Genomic DNA, 23343 nt, shown 5'->3' on the forward strand with positions numbered 1-23343 from the left:
GCAATTTCTTTCCAATCTGAAAGGTTATTGTTCTGACATTTTAATTTCTTCTTTTCCTTCTCCAACCCACAAAGCTCTGGGGTGTTGTCCTGCACTGTGGGGCACTTTGCTTATGGGATCTGTTACGACTGGTTAGGGCAGAGCTCTGGGAATAACCAGATAACTCTTCTACCTCCCAGGGAAAATACCTGAGGGAGCTAGGGGTGTGCTGAGGGCATTAGGAAAGTTTCAGTGTGGGAAGAGCATGTTTTTTTTCCTTTGAGAATAGGAGTTTCAATGCCAACTCTGACACATGTATAAGGTAAAGAACCTCAGGAAAGTGGTTTCATCTCTCTGAATATTACTTTCTTCATCCGTATTATTAGGAGATGGTTTAGAGGGCTGCATGTCCAGCTGCAATATAAATGAGATCAATACATTTTAGTCTCCCTAATATTTACCCACCTCAATCCTCTAAGACACTGACCAGAAACTTTGAGGGTCACAATCGTTTTCTATCATATAGTCTGGTAAGTTTCTCAGAAGTAACTCCCTCATTATCCCAGAGAGACGGGAAGAATTCAAACATGGGAGTAGCCACAGGAAAACATACTGACACTGGATGTCATTCATCCTGCAATTTCATATCCATGCCTTTAAAATTGGGCATCGATCCATGCATGTCTTTGCAGGACCCAGGAAACGTGTCTGCATTGTACGAGGAGGCAAGGCATGAGCTTCCAATCCTCCTTCAGCCTCTGCTGCCGTATTCCTATCATCAGCCACAAGTGAATGAACCAAATTATCTCCAGGGCTGAGGGCGGGGGCCACGTGGTCGCTCTGCGCCGTCAAAGGAGCCCTGCGTCATGTCTTCCACCCCCTTATGAGGTGCTGATGCTGTTGTAGGGCTGTGAGGGAGGAAGCCAGCCTGGAAATTCCATGTAGGGAAGAAACTGTTCCACTTCAGTGTTAGGATTCTAAAACAGCTGCTAATAAAAAGTCTTCATACGGTGACACTTCAGTACAGACACCCACAAGCATACCTTGACAAGCTGCTTAATTCTTCACAAGCCTTTTCTTGGTTTTCCTGCGTGGGGGCCCCCACCAGTCACCCACACAGATATATAACCATGCAGTGACACAGGAGGCCAGCAGGGAACTGCCTAGATGGCTTACTGGGTCAGGGGAGCCCTTGCTCTTGGCGGGAGGTATTGCTGCTGAGATATTGGCCCATCCAGGAACATGCCACATCACTTTGAACTTCTGCTTATTTTGTCTTTCTCTCTCTGTATCTATCTGCCTGATTCCTTTTATACAACTCACCTAGAGAAAGAGCCAAGCTCCCTTTCCAGGATGATTCGGGAGGGAAGAGCTTCAAATGATATTTCATCTACAGATTCATCATAAGGAATGTATCTTTGACTCATTTGGAAATGCAGTGGTTCACCAAATCCAGAAGACTAAGATATGATGGTATGACAGTGATTAAAAATTTAAATGATATTTCTCATTAGCTATTGCTAAGTCCTAAAAATCCATTAATTATTATGAGGCCATCGCCATCAAGAAAATAAAGGGCCCACGGCACCTACCCGATTTTTCTGGCATTGTCATTTGACTATTAGCATAGATGAGGCCACGCTTTGCCCTCTTAAATTTGACTGCACATTGGACTCCTATTAGAAGCTATAAAAATATAAATTCTCAAGTCTGAATTAGCATATTTCAGGTGAGGTCCAAGAATCAAGATTTTGAGAAAAGCACCTTGAGTGAGTCAAATGTGTAGTCAAGCTTAAAAGCCTATGCAATGGGGTGCTTTATAGTACCAGGTGAAATAAAAATGCTGCTAAATCTCCAGGAGGGTAAAGAGACATTTGGAACTTTTCTTTAAATCACAGAAGCAATTCATGCTTGGTATTTCCATATTGAAGGCCCCTTTAGGATGTGTTTTACCTGAAGAGTAGAATTTCTCAGGCTGTAGCCCCACTCTAAGCCCTTAGAATCACCAATGGATTTACAATAAGGGAAGCTGGGGTAGCTCTGCAGAGGAACACATTCTGACAGTTTTAACGTTTTCATGCGGGTCCAATATTAAGTCAGGTTGTTGTAATAATCTCTTGTATTGTACAGTTTTTCCTATGTGGGCATGCAGGCCTGAAGTAACTAGCTCAGGACAGAATTTTAAGACAGCATTTTATGGGGAGTTGAGACATGAAGTCAGGTCGAGCTTGGACTTGGAAGTGATCTCTGTCCAGAAAATTCACGAAGTTGAATAACATCTTTCCTTTCAAAGACTTCCAAGACTAATATCATATAATCTTCCTCGAAGGCTCTGTTCTAGTTTGCTAGCTGCCAGAATGCAGCACACCAGAGATGGATTGGCTTTTAATAAAAGGGGATTTATTTCGTTAGTTCTTCAGAGGAAAGGCAGCTAACTTTCAGCTGAGGTTCCTTCTTACGTGGGAAGGCACAGGGTAATCCCCGCTGTCCTTCTCTCCAGGTCTCTGGGTTCCAATAACTTTCCCCAGGGTGATTCCTTTCTGCATCTCCAAAGGCCTGGGCTGAGCTGTGAGTGCTGAGATAAGATATGCTAAGCTGCTTTGGCTGTGCTACATTGAGTCTCTCATTTGAGCACCAGCCAATTAAATCAAACATCATTCATTGCAGCAGGCACATCTTCTAGCCGACTGCAGATGTAATCAGGAACAGATGAGGTTCACGTACCATTGGCTCATGTCCACAGCAACAGAACTAGGTGCCTTCACCTGGCCAAGTTGACACCTGAACCTAACTACCACAGGCTCCTTCAGGCAATTGTCATAATCAGAACCTAGAAAGTCCCTAGCACTGTATTAGACATTACAGAGTTCAAAAGGAGAACATATGCATTCCGCCCATGAAGCACCTGTAATTAGGTATCTAGTCTTGTTTATAACTTCAGTTATATTTCAATTGCCTTTAAGATTAATGACACCTGCATCTGCTATTCTTCCCTTAAGGCCCAGTTCAAATCTTATTTCTTCCAAACATTTTCCAAATGTCACCCCATATCTCAATAAAAATAAATTCACCTCTACCCTTTGCCACATGCATCTTACTTCCTAGTTCAGAGTGATGCATTCATGTGTCTTCTCCCCAAGACATTTGTGATTTTCTTTAGGAAACAGACCATGTCTCACTCAGCATATACATGTTGAAGAGGCATGGTTAAAAATTAGATATATGTACATATGTAATACCATATTGGATTAATCCAGTCACTCATTTATCCAAAGTACTCTAACCCTGACTATCAACAAAGTCTGTGGAGAATGCAAAAAATGAGAAAGATTATTAATATTCTGCCCACACATTTTCTCAAAGCTTCTTTGAACCAATTCACATTTTGAGCACAGGGAATCTCTCAGAGCTAACAAGTAGGCTAAGGTAATTTCCTCTTGTTCAATACTCACTGGAGATGGAGAAAAAATCTACTCTCTTACTTAAGTATAATCTTGTGTAGGCAGGAAAACTTTAATTGTAGAAAAAGTATTATGTAAATGTAATTTATTTAATTAAAAAGAAAAAAAAACTTCACAGGAAGTATCTATTTTAAACTGGTGAAAACTTGTTTTCTTTCCTGCAGCTTCTAAGTGGTTCACTGATAGATCTTTTTAAATGCCATATTCATCATCAAGAGAGAATGGCAATGGACTTCTACTTCTGGGCAAGCAGGAGTAACATGGAACAGATTTACCCTCCCACCTGAAACTACCAAAAATAGCTTAAATACATGAAACAACTGTTTTCAAGACACCAGATGATAGGCAATGAAAGACAGTGACCCCTGAAAGATTAGAAAGTTTCCCAAACTTAATTGAGAGAGACAGAGATGGGGAACCCAGGTAGAGGCCAGTGAAGATCCCTAAGTTGATGAGATGGAGCAAAGAGTTGCAAGGACAGAATATGTGAGAAGAGAATTCCATATTCCCCTCTGTGCAGATACATGCACTGAGAGAACTCTGAAGATCTGGAGAGGGTTCCCCTTGAGTATTCAACTGGTACATGCATGTGATGAAACTGAAAAAGATTAGGAAAACAACTACCAAAAAGGATTAGAGGAAACAGCGCCTGGTGCCCACAGAGGCCAGAAATGGCACCAGTTTCACTAAGCAGAGTGGAAAACCTCATGATTCATGGGGCACTGGGTAGAGTGCACAGTTGTTTTTTGCCTCAGCGATGGGGAATCATTAGCTCTAAAGGGAGCACTGCTTTGGTCCCACCTAATAAATCTTAAAAGCAAGATACAAAGAGATCAAACTGTTTTCATGTAACGTAACTGCATGCCAGAACACAGTGCAAGTATACTTATAGGAATACAGAAATATGGCCTCCAACAAGGTAAAATTCATAATGTCTGGCATCCAGTCTAAAATTACAGGCATACAAAGAAGCAGGAAAATGTCACCCATAGGGAGAAGAAAGATAAATCAATTGACAATTGACACTGATACTAGAATTACAGACAAATACATGAAAACACTTTTATAGCTATAGTCTGCATGCTTAAAAAGTTAACTTGAGACTTGGAAAATATAAGAATGACCCATGTTGAGCTTCTAGGGACGAAAACTATAATGTATGAGATGACAAATGCACTGGATGGGTTAATAGCAAATTAGACACTGCAGGAAAAAAAAAGATTACCAGTGCTAATGAAGTTCATTTCATAATGATAAAGGGATCAATTCATCGAAGGTACAATCCTGAATGTGTATGCATCTACTGACAGAGCTTCAAAATGCATGGAGCAAAACTGATAGAACTGCAAGGAGAAATAGACAAATCCACAATTGTGGTCATGAGTTCTCAATAATTGCTAGAAAAAATAAAGTTATTCAGTGAGAGTATGAAAGACCCGAACACCACCATCAGTCAATTTGATCTAATTGACATTAATAGAATACTCTCCTCAAAACAGCAGAATATTTAAGTCCACAAAGAATATTTGTCAAGATAGATCATATCCTATAACATAAAAGGTTCATTGTTTTCTGACTACCATGGATTTCAATTAGAAATCAGTAACAGAAAATCCTCAAATATTTTGAAACTTAAAGTACACTTCTAAATAACTCATAATCCAAAGAAGAAAACAGAAGAGAAATTAGAAAATATTTTGAAGAGAATAAAAATGAAAAAACAACATGTCAAATTTTGTGGGATGCCACTAAAGCAGTTCTTAGGGGAAAATGTATAGCACTACACACTTATGTTAGATAGGCAGAAAGGTCTTAAATCACTGTCCTGAGGTTTCATCTGAAGAAACTAGAGAAGGAAGAAAAAATTAAACTAAAACAAACAAAAATGGAATAAAGATCAAAGCAGAACTGAATGAAACAGAAAGCCCAAAACTATTAGAAAATCCATTGGAACCAAAATCTTGCTTTTAAGAAGATCAAGAAAACTGGCAAAACTCTAGCCAGACTGATTAGGAAAAAAGGAAGGAAAAAACACATTTCCAATGCCAGGAATGACAGAGGTGACATCATTACAGTCTATTACAGACATTAATAAGATAATAAAGTCTATAATGCACAACTTCAGGGCAATAACTTTTAGCCTAGATAAAATAGAAAAAAATTCCCTGAAAGATCAAAACCATTATGATTCCCTCAAGAAAAAGTACATTACCTGAATAGCCCTGTATCTCTTTAAAGAAATTGAATTTGTAGGTAAAACCCCTCCACAAAGAAAACTCCAGGCTCAGATGGCTTCTTGGCTGAATTCCACCAAATGTTTAAGGAAGAAAAATACCAACTCTACAAAATCTCTTCTAGAAAACTGATATGGAGGGAATTCTTCCCAACTCATTCAATGAGGTCTGCATTGACCTTATACCAAAATTAAATATTACACAAGCCAATAGCTCTCTTGAAAATTCCTGCAAAGATTCTTCTCAAGATTTTAGCAAATAGAATTCAACAATATATAAGACCAAAAGGGGTTTTCCTGGGATACAAGGTTGATTGACATTCAAAATGCCATCTGATCATTTCAACATGTGACAGATACTCATTTGACAGAATTCCAACACCCATGCCTAATACAAATTCTCAGAGAACTATGAATAGGGGGTGACTTACTCAATCTGATAAAGAATGTCTACAAGTCATCTACAGTTAACATCATATTAGTGATGAAAGATGGACTGGGACAATAGGCCTGTGCTACAAAGGGATATGAGGAAACTTTGGAAAGTGATAAATATGTCCTCTATCTTGATTGTGGTGATTGTTTCACATATATCTTCACGTCAAAATTTCTCAAATTAAACACTTAAGATATGTGCAATTTACCTCAATAATGCTGTTTCTGTATTTTTTTTAAAGACCCACTTTGCTATTTCTAATGAACGGGAGTTGTCCTATTTTAGTAGCACATGTTAATCCAGAAAATCTTAGTTCTTGGGCCAAAATATTTTAGAAGCAGTAATGCTCTTAAGGGATGAGGAGAAAGAGAAGGAGAAGGGGGAGGCTGAAAATCATGAACACATATATGGCCATAATCATTCATTATTGATTCATTCAACAAAAGGTATACATTTACATATGTCAGTCATGATACTAGGCCCCGGGGCAAAAATATGGAAAAATCAGCCCCTGGCAACAAGGTACGCCCAGCTCAGATGCAAGAGTAGATCATTAAGAGATCAGATGCTAAGTGTATCTTAGAGAGATACCCAGAACAATTAAATCAGAAAAGGACTGATAAGGACCTTAAGGAGTTAGGAAGAGTTTCCAAACTTTAGAAGCATATGATAAAAGCTCTTTTACTGAGACAAAAAAATTAATAAAGTCATTGTTTACTGGCTCTTTAAAGTTAGAGGAAACTGGTAGCATAAGCGATGCCCAAATGTGGGACAGTCGCGTGGTGTATTCATTTAGAAATCCAGGTTCTTCACTTGAAGTGAACATTGTCACTAGTGGCTAAGGTTGTTGGTTGTTTTCACTTCTCTGTCCCCTGCTAAGAGCGCAGACAAACAAAATTTCCCATAAAACACCACATGGGTAATTATGAGTAAGGTTACTGGCTCTCTAAAGCATGCCTTGAGGTGGTTGCTTCACTCGATGGTTTGGTTGAGCTGGGGAATCACCATGAACCCCTGGGCATCATGTGTGGAGACTGGACCTGACCCTTAGAGCTGATGCTGCAAAATGCTTGAAAATGATCCAGCATGCAGACCCATTGGTCCCATCCTGTGAAGTGGCTGATCTGTCTAGACCAGGTTAGCTCTCAAGGTTTTGCTGCTCATCCTTGTGCTGGGTAAAAGATGCCACTGCCCTGTCCCTTTTTTTTGCTCTCAGCTCCTCATATCTTACCCTTGACTTACTCAGAGAGGAGCTAAAAGGGTCATGCAATGTTGAAGAGAAGTTGCAAATGTTCCTATAAGAAATTTTATGCTGCGAATTTCAATGCGATTCATTCAGTGTCAACTATTTCAAGGCATCTTCCTCTGTGGCTAAACTGGCAACCTGAGAAATGTTACCATTTTATTTTGTAGTAACAAATATGTGCCACTTCAACCAAATGTCCTTAACAACCTTTATAGGCAGGACCTCAGGAAATGGGGGGTTTGTTGGTACCTAAGGTCACTATGACAGATAGTTTTCTTTTTTCACTCTAAAGTCATTTGCTCCCTTCTTCCCAGTAGTAGAATCCCAGTTTTGATGCATTCTTGGGTGACATGCCATTGATCTTTGGGAAGTGTGCCCAGACCTGAGTCTTGATCCACCCCTAGCTAATGAGGTATATGAAAGAGTTTGGGAGAAGGGATGTTCTGGAAAAGGCTTACTTTCCAGGTGATAGGAAGGTCTGCACAAGGAAGCTATCTCCTCTCTGCAGATGCCTCGTCTCCTTCCTCTTCCATTTTCAGCTTTATAATATTCAGAGTGTGTGCTGGTTTGAATTTATGGACCCCAGAAAAGCCATGTCCTTTAATCCTCATTCAGTATTGCTGGGTGGGAGCTTTTTAAATTTTCCATGCAGATGAGACTCACCTAATTGCAGGTGATAATTTTTGATTAGATGATTTTCATGGAGATGTGTCTCCACCCATTCAAGCTGAGGTTGCTTACTAGAGCCCTTTAAGAGGGAACCATTTTGGAAAGAGCTACAGAGTCCAGGCAGCCAGAGACCTCTGGAGATGAAGAAAGAAAATGTCCCTGGGGGAGTTTCATGAAACAAGAAGCCTGGAGAGAAAGGTAGCAGATGTCGCCATGTTCACCATGTGCCTTTCAGTTGAGAGAGAAACCCTGAACATCATCAGCCTGCTTGAACCAAGGTATCTTTCCATGGATGCCTTAGATTGGACATTAAAGCCTTTGACATTTTCATAGTCTTAGAACTGTAAACTGTCCAAACCTTTAATTTGGACATTTTCATAGTCTTAGAACTGTAAACTGGCAACTTGATAAGTTCCCCTTCTTAACCTCCGTTCCATTTCTCATGTATTGCATTCTGGCAGCTAGCAAACTAGAACAGAGGGGTGCAGGCATCTTGCAGCCATTAGGGGAAGAACAGGAAAATCATGAATATCAACCCAGCGTTCTGGTGTCGGAAAACCTCTGAATCAATCAGAAACCATCCACCTGTGAAATTCTTGTCATGTGAGCAAAAACAACCCCTGTCTACTCAGGCAACCATGAACAGCATACTATTAACTTCGGCTAAATTTCTATCTGATATAAAAAGGGAAATCCAGAGACTTGAACCTTTGTCTTCAGGCACCACATCTGATGTTCTTTCCTCTAGATCCCAGCTAACTCTTTGTTGCCAGCTTTTTTTAAAATTGGCTCTAGCATGAGCTTTATAAAAGCATGGAATATCACAGTCTATGAGAAAGCTGAACCTGGACTTCTTTAAAAGGGGAAGAGAGAGCATCTGCTAGAGAGACCTGCCAGGATTTTGATGAAAAAGAGTCCTTTTGACCCAAAGGATGATGTTCACTTTTCTTTATCCTCATTCCCAGTGCAATTTATTTACTTTATTAAGTAAATAAAGTATACTTAATTCCTGGATGTATCACTGCTGTGTACAAAGTGGATGGGCTAGTGATTTCAGGAATAAGAGACTCAGAAGAACAGCAACAAAATACCCAAAACAAATAAAAACAAAGGGCATTTACTGCATCTACCAATAATGGTCATCACTAGTTGGGAAAGGATGGGTTACTGCATCTACTGCTGACAATAATGACTAGTTGAGGATGGATGGGACCTGGCACCTGGACAAGGTATCTTCAGGCCAGCTCTTCCATGCTGGCTTCTGCAACTTTCTTTAGCCCTCCTTAAAAAGGTCACAAGACACAGTAATAGATACTGAGGAACTCTGCAGCATGGAAAAGTTCTTTACTTTGGTGATCACAGATTCCTTTTATTGAAAAACAACCACTACAGCTCATGGACCCAGTTTGAGAAACACTGCTCTGGACAAATCAAATATGTACAGGGGTGGAGATGTTGGGATCTTTAGTGAGAATCTATTTTTGTAAGCTGACAGGATGCAATCTGATATGTCATTTTCCCATGTAAAAGCTCTCAGTATCTCTTAGTTACCAAAACGATCAAGTTCAAAGTCTTCAGTATGGCAAACATGCCCCTGTGAAATCTGATAACAGCCTAAATAGCCTATTTTCTTAGTGTTAGATGTGTGACAAAGGAGTCCCTCTTCTCTGAATGCACACCATGATGTTTACACTACCATCTGTCTTCATATGCTATTTGTACACCAAGAATGTCCCCCTCTCTTTGTTGGCACAGGGCCTCATTGCCAATAGAACAGTTTGGGGTTCATCCCTTAAATACTATTCAATGTTGTGTCTTCTGTCTTTCCAAGCAGGTTATTAGCTTCCTTTTTAGGATTCCCAATACATATCTCTATTGTAATCTTTATCACATTGTGTTGAAATGTCTAAGAACTCTTCCAAGCCAGAATCCACATGTCCTTTTTATCTTGATGTCTTTAGTATCTAGTATAGAATATAGCACATAATAGTTGCATAACAAATGTTGAATAAACAAATGAATGAATGAAAGAGCATTCACATGCCTCCTGTTGTGGCTCCAAAGCATATATAAAAGGTTCTCAGGAAAGTATGAATACAAATTAAACAAATTTAGAGTCTTGAAATAATTTATGCAAATCTAGTTTAATATAGAATTAGCCTGAACTCAATGTTCTGATTTTTCCCCTGCAGACAGGTTCCTCTAAACTGTTCTCTGAACATGTTGTAAGAAGTATAAATTGAAGATGACTTAATAAAATAAACAATCTCTTTTGTTTCAGGGACCATGTTAATGAAAAGAGCCCAGGCAGAAAGGTCTGTGATGCTTGATGTGAAAGTTAAGAGTTATTGATGAGGGAAAAGGAAATGAGACATGAAAGAGAATTAATGATATCGAGAACATCCCTCTTTCAGGAAGGGATTCAGTTGTCCCTTAGAATCAGCACTGTGGTTCTGAAGCAGCTAGAAGGAAAAATCTGAGATGATAGTATGGTAGCCCATGTCAAACTTGCTGTCCTGTAACTACTTGTTGAAGAGCGCTTTGAAAATTACTGCTTTTTTTCTTTCTTTGTTTTGTATCTATGTTATATTATACAAGAAAAAAAGAGTTTAAAAGTTTTTTAAAAATCATCATTGTGCCTAGTTTTCAAGGGTTCTACGCATAATATAAAGGATTTTTCTACTATAGAAATGAATGCAGATTAAGTTTTAGCCCAGAGAAGAGAAAAAAAGAACTTTACTAAGTAAAAATTGTCTGAGACAAGGATAGCCACTGTGATGGTTAAAATCATGTGTCACCTTGGTTAGGTTATGGGGTCCAGTTGTTTGGTCAAGCAAACACTAGCCTGATTTCTACTGTGAGGGTATTTCATGGATTTAAGCTATCAGTTGATCACATCTATGGCTGATTACATCTACAATCAACAAAGGAGATTGCCTTTGGCAAGGACAGGAATCTCCTCCATCAATCAGTGAGAGGCCTTAAAGGGAAAGTTGAGGATTTCAGCAGTTAGAGAGAATTTCTATCTTTACCCAAGCCAGCCAGCATCTCCTGCAGAATTCATCATTACCATTGAGTTCCCAACTTCTGGTCTGACCTATTGAATTTGGACTTGCCAAATTGCATAGTCACATGAGCCAGTTTCTGTAATAAATGTCTTAATACTTATACACACACACATCTCCTGTTGGTTCTGTTTCTCTGGTGAACCCTTACTAATACATCCCCACGTTCCTAGCCTCACTTCCTGAAGTCAGCGCTTCTGGCCTCAGAGTCAGGTTCATTTGAAAATCTGAGTATCTTCTGTATTTATCAGATACATTTCCTGTTCAACTAGCATTTACCGACCACCTAGTACATGCCATGCATATTGCCAGATTCTGCAGATACAAAGACAAACAAGACTGTTCTCTACCTGCTCTTCCATTAATGAGAGAGACATAGGAACACATTTTGGTGATGCCAGGTACTACACACTGTAATGCAGATTTGTATAAAGTACTGAGGAAACACAGATTTATAAGCAATTGTTTTGATTGGAGGAAGTCAGGGAGGAGTTAAAACTGGAAATGCATCTTGTGAATTATCAGGCATTCAGCAGGTAGATGCATGTGCTGGTTTGAAACAGTTGTATACCCCAGAAAAGCCATGTTTTTTTTAATCTTCATTCAATATTGCTGGGTGGGATTTGATTAAGTTGTTTCCATGAGATGTGTCTTTACCCATTCATGGTGGGGTTGCGTACTGGAACCCTTTAAGAGGGTACCATTTTGGAAGACATTTCAGAGCTCCATAGCCACAGACTTGTGGAGAGGAAGAAAAAAAACCCCAGGGAAGCTGTTTGAAACAAGAAGCCCAAGACCCCAGCAGATGCCAGCCACATGCCTCCCCAGCTGACAGAGGTGTTTTGGACCCATCGGCCTTTTTTGAATCAAGGTATCTTTTCCTGGATGCCTTAGTTTAGATGTTCTTATAGCCTTAGAACTGTAAATTTAAACTTAATAAATTTCCCTTATAAAGGTCATTCTGGTATATTGCATTCTGGCAGTTTTAGCAAACTAAAACAAAGCCAGTTGCTCCTCAAAGATGGAAACAGAATTGTCACATAAAACAAGACACTAAAAATATTTGTGAAGTCAGGATCTATCTCCATCTACCTACCTACCTCTATCTATCTATTGATCTATCGATCTATTGATCGATCTATCTATCTATCCTATCTGACCAACTATCTAATCTATCTAGAATTATTTGCATTATATGAAAATATTCCTTTCTAAAAAGAAAATAACATTCTTTAAAAAGACCCAGATAGGAAAGTTAACTCTTCACTATTTTTCACTGGCTTGTCCAATTCTTAAATTATCTTAGCCTTCTCCTCCCTTCTATTGCTCAAAGTTTTATTTTCTAGTTTGTAAAACCTCTTATTCCAGAGATATTAGAATAACGGAAAAGAAGCTGAAGTTCAAATCAGTTCATTTTGCTACTAGTTATTTCAACTGGTGTCAGTACAACATATCTTCTTTTCTCTCTGCAGTTAATAAACCATTATGAGCACTTAAAGATGATTAATTGATTTTGTTGTTGATATTTTAACTCTTTAGGGTTCTGACCTTGCTTAGCCAACGTAGATTCATTTACTTCTTTAGATTTCCACCATAAATCAATTCACCTATTCTACTTCCTTTTCTTCTCTTCTAAAGTGGAACATGAATTAAAGACTGAATTTCTTACGACCCCAATATAAAGCTAAAGCCCTAGGGAGAATAGGACTTAAAAGCCAGGATTCCAGATGTTTAGGGCTCTTCACTCACCAGCAGATCATATTCCTTTTAAGCACATGCCAGACCCAAACAGTGAAAACTGCCAATTCGCACATTAAAAAAAAAAAAAACTTCACTGGTTCCACTGTGGCACAGTAATGACCAAGCAGAGTGAGATCCTGTGTCTCCAACCAGGAGAATGTGACAGAATTCTGGTTCAGATGTTTCTTAAATGTCAGGTTTTGCCAGCGGAGGGAAGGAATAAAAAAACAAAATAAAAGACTGGTACTGCAGAGCTGCTAATTAAAACGATTCAGAGAACATAAATGCTGGAGTAATTTGGGACCCGCCATGTCGGGCTGGTTTCAATGCAAATGTAGTGTTCCGATTTCTCCCTTCACTTGGAAGGTATAATTAGCTCAGCTGCAACAGGGTGGAAGCCTTGAGGCAGCCATTTCTGAGGGCTGCCAGCTCCCTTAAGACAGAGGAACAGCTGCCACCCAGCTCCGCCTGCCATGGATCTCACAGAGCCAGGGCCACCCTACAAGGCTGCTCATGAGCCATCAGCTTCTGCTGGGACTGATTCTTGCTTAAAGATAAGAGATTGTGTTGCTCCTCCATCTAGTTATTTCCAAGTCCATTCACTAGCCATCCATATCAGCTAGTCTTGGCTAATGTGGCCGGAAGGATTTCTGACATTGGTGATGACCCCCACATCAACCAACCACAGCTTTTCACCTTAGAGTTGGGAACTAACAAGGGACAAGTGGGGCAGGCTGTAGGAGAGCACAGAAATAGCAAGAGAATGCTGAAGAAAAACTTACCACGCTGAAAAATGAGAAAACCTTAATGGTGAGAACATATTACCCTAGCTACAGTGAGACCCCATGATGGAGATGGATTCAACTCTAAATTTATGCATAAACCATGAGGTGGAAAACTAATGTGAAAGCAAGAATGCTCTAGGAAATAGCCATTGTAAGAGGCACTGGAGCTCACCTGCAACCACAGAGCCACAACTTCTGCTTCTCCATTTGACAAACTCAACAGAATGGGCCCTATGCACACGCTGCTTTACTAAGCAAAAATATGTCAAGAATGAGTTCCATGATGATAAATAATAAATACTCTCATCGAAGCAAATGGTGAACTATGATTATGAAATTTTAGAGAAGAGAAAATATAATTCTCATTTCTTTTTTTCCTTAGGCTGCTATGAAATTGTCAAGTCTTACCTACATCATCCACACCCATATATACTCCTGCCCAGCCCCATCTATGATGGAGGCTGGTCTTGGGCTGCATCTTTTTCCTCATCCCGAGTGAGAAACACAAACAAACACAGAAACACTGCAACGGCAACGGAGCAGTAACTGGGGTGGGGGGCGGGTATGGGAATGAAATAAACGTGAAATCTGAAGCACATTTCTTAATGACTGAGATAGCTGCAAAAATAGTTTACATCTAAAGAAACTAGAAATCTTTATTTGCTCAAATCAATTCAGAAGGAAATGCTTCAGGATCTTGTCACCTAAGTGAAACGATTTTCTTTTTAGCAAATAATAAAATAGGGTAGATGACAAACACCAGTGTTTCTATAATGTACATAATGCTGGTCTATTTTGCTAGTAGTTTCCTTTTCAGGCTTTTAAAAAATTGAGATATCATTCACAAACCATATTTTCCCTTTTAAAGTGTACAATTCAGTCATTTTTAGAAGTATTCATAATGTGTGCAACGTTGCCACTAAACAATTCTAAGACATTTTCATTACCCCAAAAAGAAATACCAAATTCATTAGTGGCCCCTGCCCATTTCCCCTCCCCACTCTCCTGGCAATCACTAATCTATTTTCTAGCTCTGTGGATTTCCCTGTTCTGCATATTTCATAGAAATGGAATCATACGACATGTGGTCTTACATGCCTCGCTTCACTCAGCATGGTGTTTTCAAGTTTCATCTGTGTTGTAACGTCTATCAGTACTTCGTTACTTTTCATTGCCAAATAATATTCCATCATTTGGATAAACTACATTTTGTGTATCTATTCCTCAGCAGATGGACATTTGAGTTGTTTCCACTTTTGGGTCATTGTGAACAATGCTGCTAGGAACATTAATGTACAATTTTTGTGTGAACATAAGTTTTTAATTCTCTTAGGTACAGTTCTCTTGAGTGAACTTGTGGGTTATATGGTCCATTTTAACCATTGTACATTCCCACCAGCAATGCATAAGGGTTTAATTTTTCCACATCCTTGTCAACACGTGTTAGTGTCTGTCTTCTGTATTATAGCCATCCTGGTGAGTGTGAAGTGATTTCTCATCGAAGTTTTGATTCTCATTTCCCTGCTGGCTAATGAGGTTGATCCCCTTTTTCATGTGCTTATTGACCATATCTGTATCTTCTTTGGAAAAATGTCTATTCAGTTCCTCTGTTGGTTTCTGATTGTATTTGTCTTTTTTGTTGAGCTTTTCAGGCTCCTCCCCCTACCTCAAATTATTTTTCTAGAGAGTTCTATGGAGAAGGGCATTGTCTTCCATACTAGCTCACTCCTGGCTTTGCAGATGAAGTATAACTAGGCATTTGATATTAAAAAGGTTGAAAATATCTACCGAATGCTTATTTTATGCCTAGCACTTTGTAACCCTTATTAAATTACGACTAAATAAAGATAGTGGCTGCTTCTGACCTACATTTTCCCTTAGCTGCTCAGAGCAATTTGTTCATGAAAATCACCAAAGCTTTTCCTCATAGAAGTACCCCTGAGCTTCTTTGCCTCCTGAGACAGGGAGATATCCCCACTCCCTCCTCCCAAAGGAAGCAGAAGTTAACACAGGAGATGCATCCATTGTTAATCAAAACTCTCCCTCCATATTTTAGGTCTCCAGAAAAAAAGTAGTCCTTGCTAGACTCGGGACAGGTGCTTAAAAGCTCTATTTTGAACTATTGTAGTGAAGATTATGCCCATGTTTCCTACAAATACACCCAAGAGAATTCTTTTCATTTTGGCCTATATTTCTTCTTGCCATACAAGTATGTGGACAATGGTCATCAAGTAGAGAAAGGAAGAAACTTCACCAAACAATCTACAGTAGAAAATGAGACAAAAAAATGGATTAATTTTCTTAGGCAAATTGTAGCAATGTTAACTCAGCTAAAAAGCTGAGTTATTGGAGGTGGGTGAGGGTGAAGAGAGGGGAACAAGAAAGAAATTGAGAGAGCTTCCTCTTCAAAATAAATAATAATGTTTGGAAGCAGCCAGAAAAGAAAGGCATTTCCTTCACCAGCCCTACTCCAAGGCATTCATGCATCTAAATCTGTCAAAGATAAACATTATGAAAGTTAATCAAGTTACGTGTTTTATCCTCTTAGCCTGGTTCAAATTGACATTAAAGGATTCTTAATGAACACACAGCATAGTTATTCCTTCCTACTTTCCCCCATCTCCTTGAAAATCAAGCAAAACAAAGAAGAAAGTCAAACTGAGAGCTCTGAAATGGGAGAACACCCATCTCAAGCCTTCTATTTTAATATCATGCCTTCCACATTCACTGAAGTGGCCCTTAGCTCTCAGACCTAGGTTCTAAGATCTCAGCTAACAAATCTAATACACTAAGGGGGCCAATTCCAGGAAATCAGTGGATTGTAATCATTGTCTATAATTCTACACCTTAGTCATTCTAAGAGTGGGACACCCCCACCCTTACCCCAGGAGCAGGCAAAATAGAACCTCTTAAAACCCACCAGCTCCACCATTCTCAACCAAGATGGTCCTGTGAGGCACCTCTCAAAGCCTATGGACCATTATTTCTGCAAACAAGTCCATCTTATTTCAAATTGCAAAGACACCACACATAATTTTACAGAATCAAATTCAGACCTCAAAACCCCTCAACTTGGCGCTCACCAGGAACTCCTCCACGCCCTTCCCTGGCAGAATTCTCCAGGCTGTGATTTCGGAGCACGGGGGGACGAGGGGATCCCCCACTGGCGCCGGCAAGAGGGCCCTGGGGTCTCCCCGTCCTCCCGAGCAGCCCCCACTCACCCTGTAGTAGTCAGTGCTGTACACATCCCGGGACATGCCGAAGTCTCCGATTTTCACCAGGAGATTCTCCCCAACCAGGCAGTTGCGGGTAGCCAGGTCGCGGTGCACGAAGTGCTGGGAAGCCAGGTATACCATGCCCGCAGCGATCTGCTGGGCGATGTGCAGCATCTGTGACTGGGTCAGCTCCGTGGGCGGGTTGCCTTCCGCCATCAGCACCGCATCGGGTCCGTGCGCCCTGGGGGGTGGGGGGTGGAGGGGACACAGAAGGTGCTGTTGGAGTCTCAGCTCTTTGACTGGAGGAGCCCTTTGCTCCCCTCATCAGCTGCTACTGCTGCTGAAAGAAGCTGCCTGAGTTCTCCTAGATGAGAGAAATATGATATACGTGAGGGTACCTGGGCTTCATTTTTCAAAAAGTCTATAGAATCCCCGCTGCCCTGTGTTACCCACTCCCCCCACCCCAAACCAAAAAAACCCTCGGCACCCTTTACCAGCCCAACACACAGATGGGGTTACCTTGTGGAGGCTCCAGAATGAGGCTGGAGTTCAAGCACTGGCCTGGGCCCCTAGGCCCCTGACCCCCAAGAAGCAACAGGTTCTTATGCAAAATACAAAACATGCTAGAGGAGAGGTAGGCTTTTGTACAGAGATGGGTTGTAGCATCCCAGCGGGATCCCGATGCTGCCAAAGAACCCCCAAATCCATCCCCCCAGGGCTTTCCCCTCCAGAATATCCCACCAGAACTAGAGCTGGGCTGCACGTGTCCCCCCAGCTCCATACCATCTGTGGCCAGCCATGGTTTCCAAGCTGCCATTGAGTCCCAGGCCATCTCAGCCTGGATATCCAGTCTCAATGAAAGATACCCTCCTCTGTCCACACCGTCTTCCGACCTCCAGTTCAACACATGAGCAAGTCACCTCATAGGAACGCTACTCTGAATCAAATACATTTATTTATTCCTTTACTGGGGAATGTTTAATTCTTTGCACTATGAGGGGGGCTTGGCCCTAGTATTGTTTTATCTTCTTTCTTTTCAGTCTTATACACCTAGCCTTTTCCCAGCTGTGTGATGACTTAAGGCATCTTAACACTGGACGTGATTCAGGGAGAGGGGGGTCCAGCCTTAGGGAAGTGGCAGCAGCCCAACCTTCCCCACGCTGGAATCCCAGACTGAGCCAAGATTGGCGTCACTGCCCGCAACGGCCTAAGGAGGCGCTGTAGGGCAAGAAATCGAGAGACTCTGCAGCATTCTGCTGTGACAGTTAAAGGGCTTTTTCCTTGCAAAGGCAAATAAGGGAGATCTCCCTTAAGATATATAGAAACACTTGAAATAAATACAGAGGATTTAAAATAAATTATAAAATGGATGCAGGGTTCCAGAACTGTGTGAGCATTTGACGATGAGAGAGCCAGAATTATCCACAAACATGTTTCAGGTTTGCCCCTCCCAGCCAGGTCGTAGCGATGTCCCACGGTGATTTCTCCTTTCCCTGATTTCCAGAGCATGCGGTCTCCAAACCTTTATTCTTCTATTCTCAGAGAAGGAGCATTAGACAAGGAGCTGGGGTATCTCCCAATCCCACCAGTATCCAGAATCATGAGCTTGGGGGAGTCTTTTAACTTCTACAGGTCTGTGGTTTCCCATTAGTCAAAACTATAAAGGGATATTGTGCTGGGTGATCTTTTAGGTTTCTTCTATCTCTAAATATCTGGATTTAACCATCCCCTAGGGAGGAGCTTCCTGAATTTTTCTTTTTTTTCTTTCTTTTTCTTTTTTGTACAAGGCAACTCCTAATATATTTCACCTCTACTCAAATCACAAACTCCAACTGCCTGGTGTCCCACTGAGGAATACTAGGGGTATGCTTTGAGACTTTGTTCAGTTCAACATCTCTCACTAGCAGGAAGGAGTGGGACAGTATGGGAGAATACAGTGGCCAAGACTCTGGGGCATCAGAACTGATTTGCATTCTGGGCTAATGAACTGTGTGACCTTGAGTGAGTTAAACAACCTCTCTGGGCCTATTTCCCCATTCTGTAAAATGGGAGTAATCACTGCCCCTTCTTAAGGGCACTGATGTCGAAGAATTTGAGACTCTGCCTGTATAATATTTTGTGGTCTTTCATATCAAAACCAGAGAAAAAGGCTTTGTAAACAAAGGTCCTCTTTAAAAGAGAAATGGAGAGGTGAGAGAAACAAATGTGACATCTGTGCATTTCTTTTTGCAATGGGTGCTCAGGGGTATCAAAAGGGCCGGCTCTTCCCAGCTCTCTGAAAGTTAGTCCAGTCCAACCCTTTATCACACTAATGAATGTTTTCACTCGTTGTAGGAGGCACACCAGAAGAAGGATTTGGGTGTGCATAAATCAAGGGAAAACCTAAAATAATGACTCAGGGAGTCTGGACCAGGATGAACTCCTCATAGATTCAGTTAAAAGTGTAAAACAAGTTGCTGAATTGCCACAACCTTATTTCAGCCCCAGAAAACTAGTCTAAGCTAAGATTCTGTCAGATGCAAAGACTTCAGGAAAGACGAAAAGTTAGAAGTCAGCATAAAAGGCCTCATTTGCATCACCCAGCCTGATATTCTGAAGATACAAGGCTAGCCAGCCTCAAATGCCTTCCTTACGCACCTGCCTAGCATGCATGCACTGGGGGTACGCTCCTGAATCTTTTAACAGTGGTTTCCCTTGCTTGCTTTGAAGTATTTAGAAGAACAGGACTCTTTTTTAATGGGAGAAGTTTCTAGATTCGTCCCTTGAGCAGAAAGTCTTGCTGTGAAAAGAGGGTAGGTGAGTCTTCCCAATAAGTCTTTACAAAGAACACAAACCGAGTTAACATAGCAGCCCTCTGCTTTTGCACCCCAGGTTACCATGCAGTTCTAGGCAATAAAAATAACATTTCACTCTCCAGGCAAACATTCCTTAAGAGGCAGGAAAAAATATATATATATCAGCACTCAACAACCTGGCTTGGGAAGCAGGCAAGAAGTTCGAAGGGCATCTGACCAGGGAAGCTGCTTAGCCCTTCTCATTTTAATGTCTCTCAATTTGAATTACGGTCAGAACTATAATCTCTACATCTAGAATTCTGTAACACACTGCTTTCTTTCTGATGTTTTCAACAGGCGTCTCAAGAGGAAGTATTACATAGTGATGAAGATTATAGGTTTTTGCAGCTACGGCTGTGGGTTTGAATCTGAGTTTTGTTCCCCCACTAGCTGTGCCTCAGTTTCTGCAACTGCAAAACGGGAATGATGGTAGCAATCATTTAAGTTTATACAAGTTAAAACATTTAAAATGCCTAGAAAGCCTTGATAAATATTAGCTCTTATTACTTGTGTTCCTTTCCCTATTTAGGAGGGAGTTATGGAGAGATTCTAAGAGGAAAAACTAATCTCCTTAAAGGCAAGGATGGTGTTTTACTCCTTGTTTCTCCAGCCAAGCTAGGACAAGGGCAGCCCGCCTTGGGTGCCCTCTCCATGGTTTCTGGATGAATAAAAAGGGTAGGGAAATAGAAGCCATCTGTCTAGTATAGGGCACTGCCAATAAAACTTGGGGACCCATTTCATGGCAGGCTGAGTGCCTTCCAGAAAGAGGACAGACTGTGTTTCGTAGGACGTTATCGCACCAGAGACTCTTTTTCCATTCTTGGCTTGGAGAAGCTCTTGTTTGCAGAGTTTAGCCGATTCCGAACTTGAGCAGAGGAGGTTTCCAATTGCTACATGCCCTGACCAAGATGCTAAGGGAGAATCAGGTGCCTGCACCTTGCGGAACACAGGAAGGAGAGCTGGGGAGAGGCTGACTGAAATGAAAGTGAAAGACTCAAGTTGCACATTCCCCCTCCTCCCCCCACCCCACAGAGATGTAGCCTGAGCTCACAGAAGCATTTAATCCCATCCAGGTGAGGACATTGGATTTATTACGCTTCAGGTTTTGGAAAAAAACTGAGTCATGGGAATAAGGGAAATGTATTTCTTCTGTGAGCAGCCAGACCTCACCCAAATTTAGTTTCTTTTCTTCCTTTCACGTTAGGTCTGACAGAACAATGTACAAAATTACTATCATCCTCTGTCTAACCACCTATCAAAACAAACAAGAAAACAACTTTACTGATTCAGGATAATAGATCAAGATTCTCTCTGAATACCGCCAATTGGCTCCACATTCCTAATCTCACCCAGAGCTCTGGCCCCTGTCATCCTCAGTCACAAGCAAAGCAGAGAGGGGGGCTCAATCCCAGCAAAAGAGAACTAACTTGCACGTGTATCCATGAGGCTAGAAGTGATAAAAAATGATGTCGACGGTATAAACTACATGATCCTATTTCTAGAAACAGCAGTGCACTTCCCACCTCTCGTCTTCAATCAGTTATTAACTTAGTACTTAAATTGCACAGTTTCCAAAGCTTCCAGCCGATAAGTGAAACTACTGATGCTGATTTCTGTGGTCAGCCCTCTTCAGTGCCCACAGAAACTGGAGGTGGACAGAGTGATCTATGTATTGCCATGACCCAAAAGAAGTAACTTCCCCAGGGTTTTGCATCCATCAACCAAAACAAAGAAGAAAATACAGGAGAGGTGAATAGTGGTGGGACAAAGTCTACCTAGCGGTGCATCACGCTAGTCCCTACATTAGTCCTGGATATTGTACTCCTTTCACAGGCTGAGACACTGAGGCCAGCAAGGGTAGGGGACTTATTCAGGTTATGCTGCTGGAAAGAGATGGAGCTGGGATTTAAATCAAGCTTCAGTTGGCCTCTAACACACTTCCTATTTCTTCTTACTTACATTTTACATGTGATGGCACATTAAGTTCATACAAGACTCAGAGAGGGTCTGACTCTGCTTGATGGGGGAGCAGAGGTGACTGTGTGAAGCAGGCTAGAGACCTGACTGCCTACAGGACTCAAGCAGCTGATACAGAATAGCAAGGAGAGCCCCTGCCCTCACTGCTGGGACCTTTACACCTTAGGTTCACCACTGCCACATGTGCTTCTGCTTAATGCAATGAAAAGCATCAGTTGGCAGCCTTCACCAAGGAATGGTCAGTTCAGCACCGTTCATCTCTCTCCATAGCTCAAAACAAGAAGACTCTGGCCGGTGCCACCAGGCTGACCACTGACTGCCTCCACCTCATCCAATTCTACTCGTCCTGGGATTTCTCTTACCAAGGGAGCTGATTTGCTAGCAGAATTCAAGCTTCTGCTTATTGAACACTTCCTATTCACTCCTACACTAAGCAGTTTCTACACTTATTCTTGTTCAGTCCTCATGACTACCCTGCCAGTTCAATATTATCATCAGAATAGCTAGAGAACTTGCTCGAGGTCACTCATCTAATAAATGCCAGTGCTAGGATTTAATTCAGCTCAGTCTGAAGGCTAACAATCCTGCTTGTTCTGTTATGCCACGTTGTCTCTGACATAGTAATGAATACAACCCCTTATATGTTGGGAGTGATTCTCACTTTTTCGAAGCAGCTCTGCATTTTCCTGCTGGGTCATGGCCACTCTAGTTTGTCTCTCACTTGCTCTATCACCAGGCCTTTCCTAGTACCGACCCGTAGCTGCCACCCGAAGGAGAAACCACCACTGAACTGAAATCCAATTAAGTTAAAATTAGAAATCCAAGGGACACAAACCCCATTTAAGAACCCAAAGACTCTCTTTTACAATCAACATTTCTCTCTTCCTTGCCCTGGCTGAGAACTTGCCTTCTGATGGCCCTGCTTACCAGGAGAAACCCCAAGTTGAAGCTGTCCAACTTTCCATGACCTCAGGGTCTCAGCATTAGGCAGACTCAAGTTCTGAGAGCTCTCATCAAAGGTTGTTTTACCTTCTTCCTTTGAAAGCTTTGCCTCTTTCAAATCTGTTATGACCACTGCAGATCCTCTGACCTACTGATCTCCAGGTTATTCTTCTTATCCTCAGAATAAAATCCAAGTTCTTTACCTGACCATGAAGGTTTTCTTTTACTGCCCACCTCCTACCCCCACCACCACCCCAGATATTTCCTACCTCCTCCCCTACAGCTCTTTCCCTCTTGCTTACTTCTTTCAAGCCCCACTGGCCCATTGTGATAGTTGGGTTCAACTGAGCATCATCACTTGGCCAGGTGATGGTGCCCCGTTGTCTGGTCAGGCAAGTACTGGCCTAACAGTTACTTCAAGGATATTTCATGGCTGGTAAATAAACCAGAATACTGGGTTATTCAATCATCAGTCAGCTGATTACATCTGTGGCTGGTTACATCTGTGATCAACTAAGGGTGTGTCATCCACAACAAGAGATCCAATCAGTTGAAGACTTTAAAGGGAGAAGAGAAAATTTTCATTTCTTCTTCAGCCAACCAGCCAGCCAGCCTCTCCTGTGGAGTTTGTCAGGGAACTTCATTGGAGTTGCCAGCCTCATAGCCTGCCCTATGGATTTTGGACTCTTACATTCCCACAGTTGCATGAGATAATTTTATAAAGCTCATATTTACAAATATCTCCTGATGGTTCTGTTTCT

The 23343-nt window shown here is 41.3% G+C and overlaps 1 protein-coding gene across 3 annotated transcripts in view; it reads right to left on the reverse strand.

Annotated features, from left to right (window-relative positions):
• Positions 1–23343, reverse strand: part of NTRK2 (neurotrophic receptor tyrosine kinase 2) — a 371375-nt gene that overhangs the window by 69179 nt on the left and 278853 nt on the right. For all 3 annotated transcript variants that reach the window (XM_077148538.1, XM_077148537.1, XM_077148540.1), the window contains one exon: positions 16836–17070. In XM_077148538.1, the coding sequence (XP_077004653.1) occupies positions 16836–17070 (235 nt within the window). The remainder of the gene's footprint in view (positions 1–16835; positions 17071–23343) is intronic.

The sequence above is a fragment of the Tamandua tetradactyla genome, chromosome 2 (assembly GCF_023851605.1).
Source record: "Tamandua tetradactyla isolate mTamTet1 chromosome 2, mTamTet1.pri, whole genome shotgun sequence".
NCBI lineage: Eukaryota > Metazoa > Chordata > Mammalia > Pilosa > Myrmecophagidae > Tamandua > Tamandua tetradactyla.